This window comes from Narcine bancroftii, chromosome 4, assembly GCF_036971445.1.
Source record: "Narcine bancroftii isolate sNarBan1 chromosome 4, sNarBan1.hap1, whole genome shotgun sequence".
Taxonomy (NCBI): Eukaryota; Metazoa; Chordata; class Chondrichthyes; order Torpediniformes; family Narcinidae; genus Narcine; species Narcine bancroftii.
This window is the reverse complement of record NC_091472.1, coordinates 72,509,962-72,522,297: the sequence shown is the minus strand read 5'-3', so window position 1 is coordinate 72,522,297 and position 12,336 is coordinate 72,509,962. Positions and strand designations below refer to the sequence as shown.

The 12,336-nt window shown below is 37.5% G+C and overlaps 1 protein-coding gene across 3 annotated transcripts in view; it reads right to left on the bottom strand.

Moving 5' to 3' along the window:
• The window catches only part of tiam2a (TIAM Rac1 associated GEF 2a), a 227,221-nt gene that overhangs the window by 173,748 nt on the left and 41,137 nt on the right, over nt 1–12,336 (bottom strand). For 2 of the 3 annotated variants that reach the window (XR_011355801.1, XM_069931598.1), the window contains exon 4: nt 4,725–4,886. The exons of the other annotated variant lie outside the window; for it this stretch is intronic. Coding sequence is in view for 1 of the 2 variants with exons in the window: in XM_069931598.1 (XP_069787699.1) it covers nt 4,725–4,886 (162 nt within the window). In the remaining variant the exon portion in view is untranslated. The remainder of the gene's footprint in view (nt 1–4,724; nt 4,887–12,336) is intronic. 3 annotated transcript variants of the gene reach the window in all.

Here is a 12,336-nt window from a genome sequence, read left to right as displayed (position 1 = left end):
TACAGTCTCCAAGTACAATTTGGGACAATAAGGAGCTGTAATTTATTTTAATAAATAGGATGCAATATGAAGCCACACAGCAGATGCAACCAAGAAAAATGCATAATTCTACACCAACATTCACAAATAACTAGAGCTGAGCATCTCCACTTTATGCTGGTACAAATCCACAGCCTGGCATAAAGTTTTACAGCTATGCTAAACTCTTAATATCCAATGTATTAACTTTATAGCTAAAAGCTACAGACAACAGAATGCTACCCCCGAGGAAATAAATGCAGACTCATGCACACAGCAGAGCAATTATTTTATGTGGATTGGATGGACGGGAAGGATTGGAATTTTACTGATCTTTAGTTTCTATTTTCATGGCCTTAGAGGATCCACTGGAAGATGAAAAGTATTCAGTGTCATTTAGTGTTCAAATTTTGTGATGAAGACTGTAATTTTTCATGTATTACATGCTATCTTGAACAAGGCAGGCTTGAGATAATGTTTGGTCTGTTCAGTTCAGATATGTTTACTTAGATCCTTCACTGAAGAATCAGCTAAGGTTTCTCTCTCCCCCCCCCCCCCCCACCCCGCCCAAATTTAATACAATAATTGAAATCAAAGCAAGCAGGAATGGACAAAAGTGTGTTAATTCCCCCGAGATAAAATTATACAAGAGGCTTAAAACTACGTATAGCTTAATGCACTGAATGAAAAGAATGGGTAACAAAATTATGAAACTAGACAATAAAACACTAGATACAGCTAAAGTGGAATTTAAGTTGCAACCTTTACAACATACAAGAGGAGTTTTTCAAATTTTCACTCCAATGGCCCAAGGCATTTTTCCATTCAAGCAAAACTACAAAATGTTTGCCCTTTTAACTTTATTTACAGGAAAGAAATAGTTCTGAATTTCCTGAGATAAGTAAATGAATTAGTAAAACAGAATTAGTACTCTTCAGAATTTTATTTACAGCTTTTACTATTCCTAGTGATGTAGCTATGAAGCACCAATACCCATATTTTCTAATACTTCACCTTAAAGTTATCTCCACTATTACACATTACAGAGATCCTGCTCTTGAAATACTGCACATCCTATGCTCCACTAGGTAGAGAATGAAGATGGTGAATATTGGGATGGCAGGTACACCAGGACCCAAGAAATCTGCAACATGGTTGGTTCTGCAGTTTTCAACAGCTTTGTTACATTTTATAGTGATGTTACATTGTAGTGGATTATCCAAATTATGATATCTGCAGGCCATGAATTACAGAGCATTTAGCTTGACTCATTCTTATATTAAGCATAAGGCACCACCTCCCCAAGTCTCAAAAAGATCTGCTTAGTAGAAAATATATATTTTGGCAGATGGATTCACACATTCATAACTTCTTGGTATAAAAGAATTTACTATGATTAGACTAAAAATTATTTCAAAAACCATGTCAGGTAAGGTTTATGAGGATATTTAATTTTTAGGGAAAAGCTGTGAAAATTTTATAAAGTTTTGAGAAGAACAGGTAAGTCTTTTTGCAACTACAGTATTGTCAAATCAGTAACAAAGCAAAAGAAACTGATGACCCATTGTAAGAAGTAGAAAATATCAAAAGAAGGAAAGCTCCACAAATGGTTATCAAGACAGACTAACATGCTTAAATTGGACATAATCTAAAAAGACAAAACGTAGAACATGCAAATTGGATTAGAATAAACAGGCAGCAGAACAGAATTAATATTTCAAATTGGTGACCTTTCAGATTTCAATTGAATGGATGAAAAGTTAATTAGCCTGAAATTACAATTTCTGTCTGTTCAGACACTACCAGACTGAGTATTCTCAGCACTTTTACAGTTTTATTTCAGATTCCCAGCAGTATTACGGTAGTTTGTCATTTACTTCATGGAAAATTAAAGTAGAGTTAGAAGAAAAAATGCTTTTGCCAGTTAAGTATTTGTATGTTTTCTTTCATATTCCAGCAAGCCACCAGAGCATATATGATCATTCTAAAAATATAACCGGGACTAGTACAAGTCACAGATAAGGATAGGGGGCTCAGGCTTGATCACAAACAAAAACAAATATCAATTGATTTCTCATTTGTGTAGAAATAAAATGAATACCTAGCATTCAATAGATTATCTAGGCAGCATATCACATTTAGTTATGGAGTGTTAAAAGTGTACGAGTTGCGATGACAGGCAATTAAAATATTTTCCTATTGAGAACTACCCAAGATGCAGCAACCTCGTTTAATACCATTTCAGAGCAATTGTTACATAGTTTTAGCAAGAAAAAGTGCAGATCTGTGATTGTACAAAAATGCTGGAGAAACTCAGCAAGTCATGCTGATGTAGCAAAGATAAAGATACATAACCAATGTTTCAGGTCCCAGCCCTTCATCAACGTATCAGCAAAAACCAGGCAGGCCTGAATAAAATGGTGGGGTAGAGGCAAGGGAAAGAGCAATCACAAGGTCACAGGTGGCTATGGGTGGGAGGGCACGAGATAAAAACTGAGAAGTGATAGGGGGTGGGACTGCTCCCTCCATGACTCCCTCATGCACACATCCCTTCCCACTAATCAGCCCCTTGGTACCTACCTCTGTGACTGTAGGAAGTACTCCATTTGTGCCACTCCACCTCCTTCACTATCATTCAGGACCCAAACAGTCCTTCTCAGTGAAGGTACTCTTCATTTGTGAATCTGCAGGGGCCATCCACTGCATCCAGCAGTCCTGGAGTGGCCTACTCTACATTGGAGAGATTGGATGCAGTCTGGGAGATCATTTTGCTGAGCATCTTTGTTGTGCCCACAACAATGGCGAGGATCTCCAGTGGCTGACCATTTTATTTCTGCGCCCCACTCCCTGCCTGACCATGGCCTCAAGCAATGCCAAACCAAGGCTACCAGGAAATTAGAGGAGCATCACCTAATATTCCTTCTGGGAACTCTCCAACCAGATAGTATTAACATCAAGTTCTTTGGTTTTCATTAGGACACTTCCCCGTTTCCTTTTTTCCAGCTCTACCCCCACTCTTTCCCTTTCGAGAATTATCTCCTCCCCCATCACTTCTAAACTTTTTACTCATGCCCTTCCACCCATATCCACCTGTGACCCTGTACTCCTTCTCCTGCCCCTCCCCTCAACATTGAATTCAGGTGCCTGTCAGCTTTTTGTTCATACTTTGAAGGCCTCAGACCAAAACATAGGTTACGTATCTTTATCTCTGTGGCATAAAAAAAAAATGCTGTGTGACTTGATTTTCTCAAACATTTTTGTGTAAACAGTGTGAGGAGTAGGTAGCCTCTTCTTTTAAAGATGCTAATAAATTCTGCTAGTGTAATGGTGGAGGATGTTATTCTGACTGGATGGCCTAGTTTAGCAGTTGAAACATTGAGTTAAAAAGTTGGCAATTGTGTCCAATTCTGTTAACCACAATACAGGAAATATATGGAGAGTTTAGAGTGGGTGGAGAAGAGGTTCATCAGGATATTGCATGAATTGGAGAGTATTAACTACAAGAAGGGGTTGGGCACACTTGGAGGACTTTTGCTGGAGTGCAGGATAATCTGAGAGAAGAGTACAAACTTATGAGGTTATGAGGCATAGATTATGTAGATGGGCAGGAGTTCTTTCCAGCATGGAAACATCAAAAACTAGATGCCACCGGTTAAAGGTAAGGGAAAATTATTAAAGGAGCTATGCAAGACATGTTTTTTTAACTTACACATGCACACATAATGGTCCCTGGAACATGCTGCCAGGAAAGTGGTAGCAGACATTATAGCCATGTTTAAGAAGCATTTAGACAGACAGAGAATAAAGGGGGATGAATGTTATGTAGATGGGAATGGTTTAGACTGGCATCATGATCAGTTCAGACATTGTGGAATGAAGGGTGTATTGCTGTGATGTACTGTTCTATATTGCCTTTTTGGCATCAACTGCTTATTTTTTCTCCATTTTCACTGATCTGCTGTTCATTGCTTTTGAAAATCAATACATGGATTTTTTTTTAAATTCATTCTGCACACTACTAATAATTTTAATTAACCCAAGGCATAAGCGTCATTCAATGAGCACCAACACACTAAAGTGCAAGAGAATCTCCGTAGGTCAAACAGTATCCATAGAAAGTAAAAGGCAGTCAACATTTTAGACCTGAGTCCTTTGTCAGGGATCTGTAAAAACAGATAGACACACAAATAAAATTATATTCAGGAGCCTACCTTTTTTTACCACATTCCTCATGAAGAACTCAGACTTGAAATGTTGAATGCCTGTTACTTTTCATGGATGCTGCTTGACCTGCTGAGTTTCTCCACGCTTATGTGTACTGCACTCAACCCCAGCATCTGCACATTTTCTTGCATCTGCATAATATTTGTTATTGCAAGTTTTCAACTTTTCCTTTTCTACTTTCTCCAAGATTATGAACTCTGATCAGGTACCTAGTTAACCACTTTTAAAATTCAATGATTGAGCTAAACAAATGTAAAGATTAATTAAAAATAGGTGCACATTTTAAACTACTGAGGCTAGTTCCTCTTCTGCTTTTGATAAAATGGATTAGCCTGCATTGATCAGTCTTTTAAAGAGTACTAGCTAAATTGGCTTCATTCATTTAGAAGCTAATTAACATGCCCTTTCTGTAAAGAATCAAACATTTTAGTTTAGTGCAATAAAACAACATACATTAATAAGACCGGAGGGAATCCACATACCTTGTCATCAGCAGGACATTTGTACAAGTTCTGGAAAGTTGTATTGATGTTCTTGCAAAATCTGGGAGCAAACACATCCTTTTCTGGACCAAACTGATGACGAGATTGGCGCACAATTGAGTCGATAACATACAGCCCTGGGACTTTGTATTCTGGTTTACACTGTGAATATATATTTAAATACAAATGAAGTACTTCAATAAGATTATATCTAAATTAAGGAACTTTACAGGTACCTTCGATACTGATGTAACCTATTAAAATGCATTTGAAGCCGTGCAGGATTCGTTGAAGCCCATGATTCCCATAAGCCATAGAATCAATCTTGACTGTGCCACCTAGGTTATGCTAGTTCAGTACTTTGTGATAAGGAACAAAAGAAAATAGATAGAAAATTACCACAATAGCAAGAATTCAACAAAAACAGCTTAAAAGCAGAAAATTCACCACCTAAAAATTTGCAGAACAAAGTGACTGAATAGGAACAAAATTTGCTGGGGATGCCCAGAAGGGCTGGCAGCATCTGTGGAAAGAAAAGCAGAGTTAATTTATCAAACAAGGATCTATTGTCAGAATTTGTAAAAGATAGGGATATTAGTACATAGACAAGGAGTAAAAAAGGGCAATGTGTGGGAAGAAGAATGAAGACGATGGGCAACTGAAAGCTTGCATTACAGTTGTGGATTACATGGAGACATGCTGCAAAAGTCCCCAAAAAACCTGATTGAGAAATGCAAATAAAGAATATTAAAATCAATAATTTTGATAATCTGCTACTCTATTGTTTGACAATCCTGATGGTTTGGTATTTGGCTCATCTGATTATTTCCTGTGGTCCTTTTAAACTCAATGAAGCCTTTATTTCCCACTTTTCTGTGAAACTTAATGAGGCCCCATATCCTGTGTTCTCAATTTCACACTTTCTCTTCAAATGTAGGGGGTTTATTTCCCATGCTTCTTTTAAATTCACTAAGGCCCTGTTTCCAGTGGTCTCTTTAAATTCAATGGGTGGCTCGGTTTCTTGCTTTCTTTAAACTTATTGGGATTTGTTTCCCCACACTCTTTTTAAACTCATTGGGTTTTGTTTCTCACTCTCCTATTAAACTAACCTGATTCATTGGGAAAATTATTGTGAAAAGGTGCAGTATCCAAGTAATCTAAGTGAATAAAAAGTATTTTGATGGATTAAGGAAAATACCACTGAAGTCCTGAGAGTACCAGATTATAGGAATTTTACTGTAACAAGTAAACTGCTGTTTTCACTCAAATGTTATTAGATATAACATTTTAGAGCACTGGAGTTGGGGGGGGGGTTGAAAGGTAATTGATTTATTTTGCTTGTTGTTGAAGGGGGAATGAGGAATGAACAGATATACCAAGGAGTGAACAAAGTCTTTACAATTCAATGCGAGTCTATGAAGAGAAACTGAATGTGTAGGTTGCTGGACTCAGAGATGTTGAAGCTAACCCTGTCATTGTGCAGGAACTGGGGGGTGTGATTGAAACAGTAGACTCACTTTTCAGCTAAAAAGGAGTTGGAAGTAATGGTATGGAATGTTGCTCATTCAGCAGACTTCAGGCACAGGAAGAATGGAATGGTCACAGGTCAGATAGGAAGAAGCGCAGTTGATGCATTGCAGTTATTTTGTATACCAAGTACTGGAGGAACTCAGTGAGTCAGTCAGCATCATGGAAAGCAATGGAGAGTCGATGTTTCGGGCCATAACCCATCATCATCAATAGCTAGGACTGGTAGATACCTGAATTAAGGGGTGATGGGGAGGAAGAGCAGAGGTTGACAGATACAAAGTGAAGCAAGGTTGGCAGTGGTAGAAAAGAAAGAGGCCTAGGTGATAGAGGGCTAAGAAAGTTGCACTCTGATAGGAGAAAGGAAGAGAAGGACCTGGAGAAAGGAAGTTATAGGTGACAAGCAGTTGGTGAGGTAATCAAGAAGGCCTGAGTGATGAAAGAGAGCATTGTGTGGGTGATAAGAGAAAGCATGTGTGTGGGAGTGGGTGGAAGAAGGGGGTTACTGGAAATTGGAAAGATGATTATTGATGCCTTCTGGTTGGAGACTGCCAAGATGGAATACAAAATGTTGTTCCACCAATTTACATGACCTCAATTTGGCAGTACATGGACAGTCATGTCAGTTTGGAAATGGGAAATAGAATGGAAGTGGCTGGCCACTTGGAAATCCTTGTTGTGGAAACAGACCGAATAGAGGTGTTCAATGAAATGATCCTCTAATCTGCGACCAGTTTCTCTGATAGAGTGGGGGTTGTCCCAGTAGCACCAGATGCAGAGAATGACTCCTAAAGATTCATGTGAAATGTTGCTTAATTTGGAAGGACTGTTTGGAGTCCTGAATGATGTCAGTGGGAAAATGGGCTGTGTAGGTGCAGGTGTAGCTTTTATTTTGCAAAATCAGGGATGTGCTAGGGGAGGGTCAATTAGTAGAAAGGAACAAGTGGACATAAGCTAACCCTAAGTAAAGTGGAAAGGGGAGGAAAGGGTAGATGTATCATTCAATGTTGATGATAAAAATCAATGTAGTGATAGGCGAGGACAAGGAGAACCCAATCTCTCAAGTTTGGGGTACAGTGAGCAGAGGTCGAGGAAATGGAGGAGATGTGGTGAAGGGTGCATTGATAGCAGTAGAGGAATACATCCTTGATGCCCTCGAATAAAAAGACCCATCCTGGGCGCAGATGCAGCAGAGACAGTAGAATTGAAAGGAAGACAGAGCATCCTTACAGGAGACTGGGTGGGTGAAGGTGTAGCCAAGGTAACTGTGGGAGACATTTATATAAAAAAAAATGTTGGTGGATAGTCTGTCTGCCAAGTTGAAGCTAGGGAAATCAAGAAAGAGAGAGAGGTACCAGAGATAAACCAGGTGAATTTGAGGCCAGAGTAGAGGTTGGCCAAGCACATGGGTGCAGGAGTCCAGATCCAAAGACAGGTTATTTGTTTACCATTCTTTATTTATTTAAATGTATACGCTGTGTATCTCTTTCAGCTACCAATAAGTAGTAATTCTGCCTCGCCTGCAGAAAAAAAAGTATCTCAGGATTGTACGTGATGTCACATATGTATTCTGACAATAAATCTGGAATCTGAATCTGGGATTCACATTGTGATAGGAAATGGTGGGGTGGACGCTTGACTGAAGAAATAAGTACAAAAGGAAATGAAGAATTGAGATGCAAAGTTAATTGGTTAGAGGAAGAAAGGTTAGTAGAGATGGTGAAAGCAATGACAAATAAAATTGAGATCAGAAAGATGAACAAAATGGAGGAAAAAATCTGAAGCCTCTCTGACTTCCGACACCATTATCAAGATAAGCTTGTGGACCAGGATAACTTTCAGATAACAATGAGAAGCTGGATGGACTCAGATCAAGCATCATCCATGGAGAGAAATTTCAGGTTCGGACCCTTTTTTGAGATGTGAAACATTGTTCATTTCTCTCCATGGATACTCCCTGGTCTGCTGAGTCCCTTCAGATTCTCATCATTTGCTCAAGCTTCCAGTATTGGCAACTCGTGTTAACTAGCTTTGAGATAAAGCAAATTTATTGCTACTAAAAAGGCAATGAAGACAAGCAAGGTAAAAGAGACAAGTGGAGATCCTATCGAGATGAGAATTTCAAGTTGGGCATTCCTAGGTCAAAGGGGTGAATTAACATTTGCACAAACCAAACACAACTGTACAGTGGAAATCTAAAATAAAAAGGGAAATTGCTGAGAATACTTGGGTCAATCAGCACCCAAAGGTAGAGGTAACATTAGTGCTTCAGAGTGGTCACTTTGGTAAAAGTTAGAACTCAAGATATTGTAAGTAACAGAAGTGAGAAAGTGATCAATTTGCAATAAATTAACAAAGTTAAAAAGTTGCATCTTAGTTTATGAATATGGACAGAACCAACTTTAAAATCTTGGCATCTGAACAAAGAAAACCACAGATTTTGGTAAATTATGCTATTTTTATTAAATATTTCTAAATAAAAAATTGAAGTTTGTTTGCAATGGATAACATTGTTTACAGATTTAAATTAATTTACCCCTTTTATAATTACAGATTTCACAAAGCAGAGTAGACAGGTAGGTCACTTTATCTGCTCATCTCTGAAAATGCATGCAATACATAATCCGGATTGGCAATTTTTTTTTCACATCCTTGCTTTTCCTTGTCATTTTTCCTTCTTTTCTTTTATTCTTGCTACATTTACAAATGCATTTCCTTCTTGCAACTGCACTTTATAGAGCAAATTCCATTTCAAATCAGTTCAGAAAATAAATTCAAAGATTATGCTGATAACGAGGCAGGAGTCCATGCTCTGTCACTCAGGAGACTGCAAAGTAGACAGAGGAAAAGATTCCAATATATGCCCAAAAACACCCTGAAGCAAAGTTTCTTTCTGGGACTCCGTATCCCACATCTACTCATATCTCGTCCATGTATCAAAAACACACAAAGGCACCTTCACAAATAATGACAGTAGTCCACTAGTCTAACCTGAAGTAATTTTCAATCATATGAGGCAGACCTAAAAGTTCTTTGGGACCACCTTGGGTGTAACTGCAAGAGTTGTTGAAGATTTTTTGAATAAACAAATCTCTGAACATTTGAGAGATTACACTTGAAGAATCTTTGATTCTTTAAAAAAAATTTGTAAACATGAATTTCCTCCATACAAATGACTTCAGGTCATGTAGGTTCCAACTGTTACTACCTAGAAAATACTCCACAGAAGAAATCTATACAGTTCACCAATTGTTCATACTGCCCCATTTAACACTTTAATTTTTCCACATCAGGTCAACTAAATTGGTGGAATCAAATAATCTCTCAAAATTCAATGCACAATTGCCAAGGGAATAATAGAAATGGGAAGATATTCAGCATGTCAAGATAGTCTGGCATTTTATTAACCATAGCAGTGCATCCTTGATCTAGTTTTTAATCTTCATTTCGCAATATAACTTGGACATTTCTATCTCACTTGAAATACATGATTACTATTGGTTTTCACAAAACTACAATTCTGGCAATGCAGAAATGCTCTAATTTTAGGAATAACAGTTCAAGACCATAATTAGTATAAACAGGAGTAGGCCATTGATCCATCTATTTTTCTGCTCTTTCTCCACAACCTTCACTGATTAGAAATCTACTTCAGCCTTAAATATACATAAAGATTCTACCTCTATGGCAGAGAGATTTTGTGTTGAATTTCATAACATTTCAGATCCTAAAGTTCAGTTTCTTACAATCAACCACATGAAAATACATTCCACTTGTATCAAACTACTATATACTGTAAATGCATTAACTGGATTAACCTGAGAGTCAATGTTGTGTATGCTCTCACACAATTAAGACTCGGAGATGTGATGCTTTCTCATCCTTTACTTCTGTTAGATTGACCTGGCTACTGACACACAGGATTATATATATATGGAAGGGTGACATCATGATGTGGGCGCCATGATGTCCAGCAGAGGGCGGTCTTATATCCAACACCCAAGTTCAAATAAGTTGAATGGGTTGTGTGAACATGCAACAATTAGGCTTTCATCCTCAAAACACTAAACAGAAATCTATCAATCTTCACTTCAAAATTCTGCATGGAGGTTTGTGGGAACCCGGAACATGTGCACGTAAAAGTATTACTTTCTGACATCATTGCTAAATGGGCTGACTCTAACTTAAGCTCACATTGCATCTTAAAGAACATCCTAACAAGAGGAAATTGTTTTTCAGAGCACTTCTGCGTTCTTCATCTTAACTATAATTCCTGAGGTTTGAGTGAAATAGTCTATGCTTGATTATCCCCTTTCATATTTGTGTCATCCAGATGAATTTGAATTGAACCCAGTTCAATTTACCTTCCTAAGCTGATATATTGAAATAAATACTAACATTTGATAAGGGTTGGCAATTTTTTTTTGGACATGTTCACATTTTTAAGCAATTGTGTAGATCCCTAAATATCTTTTTTTTGGTATTAAGTAGATGACCTCAACATCAGTTGAACTTCATACGACAGTTTAGCCCATTCGATTAATCTGTCAAACTGGATATATTCATCTCTCTAATTTTCCTTAAATATTATTAATAAATTCATTGGCAAATGTATCAAAAAACTTGTTCACAACATATCAAATGTTTGTGGATGTAAAAAAATAACTGCTTTGAAAAATTATGACTATTATATGTAAATATAAGTAGTTGTATATATGATATATCATTTACAGAGCTACACATCCTCTCAAATTAGTTCCGAATGGTCTTAGAAATCAGTTCCCCTGTCTGCATTCTTGCAATTTCAACACAATAGCTTTAAAGTAATATTACTTGGTAAGATTTCTTGGTTTATCTCTTGTCCCTTCTTAAATATTATTTGTAAGCACTTTCCTAACCAAGGAGATGATTCCTGAATCAAGGCTTTCCAGTTCATGTCTTGATCATCTATAATTTCATCACCAACAGCTTAATACTCCAGGGGTGGAATGCACCAGATACTACTGATTTGCCCATTTTGTTCTCTACCTTCTCCATTCCTTGTTAAAAAAAAGTTAGATATAATTTAATTGTCCTTCATCTCCTCTGATCCTTTAGTCACCCTCTACTATGAACATCATCACCAAGATTTTGACATGCCTGCTATTTTGTTATATTAATTTCTTCCATCAGCCTTAAGGTGCCCACCTATTCGTAGTAACCATCTTTATACTAATAAACAGGAAATCCTTCACTCTTGACTTAACTATTAGAAGTCTCTCTTCCTTTCTTGCAACTTTTTAATCTTTGTCTGCATTACTTTTTTTATTTCTCTTCACTGTTCTTTGCATCAGCACAAGCCCCATCATTTAGGTTTTCACATGATACAGTCTATTACTTAAAAATAGTTTTAAACAAAAAACTCTGGAGAATTAGCACAATAAAACTGATCACCAGAATGCAATACCCAAATGTTTCTTCAATCAATTCACAGAAGTTGGGTTTTCAAACTGCCCCAAAACTCACACTCCATCTTAAGCAATCCCTATGCCGTAAGTGCTCCGCGATTAGTAAGGGATTGCCTAAGGTGGTATATGGGTGGAAAGAAAAAGTTTGAAAACCACTGTTTTAATCATATCTAACTGACTCGTTATGTGCACGGTTTCATAACTCCTAAGGAGATGGGCCAATTACAATTTTTCTCAAGCAAAATATTTCAGTAAATTTGGTCTGGAGGTTCTCAACTTTCCCTTCCCACTTACATAGCACCTTAAGCAATGCCTTACCAATCTCAGAGCACTTATGGCATAAGGATTGCTCAAGGTAGAATGTAAGTTTAGGGGGGCAGTTTGAAAGACCACTGGTCTGCATCATCCACAACAAACCAAAATTCAGTTTTGTCAATCTGATGGAAATGTGGTCCAACTCCCAACATAGAGGGCAATTCAAGCCCACCTTCCTTGGTATATGAACACAAATAATGAGAATGGGCCCTTAAGGTCTGCTCCATTGATCAGTAAGATCATGAACAATTCATCTTCAGGCTCAACTCCTCTTTCCTGCCTAATGTTGTAACCTCAATTTTCTTTTGGATTGAAATTCTCTC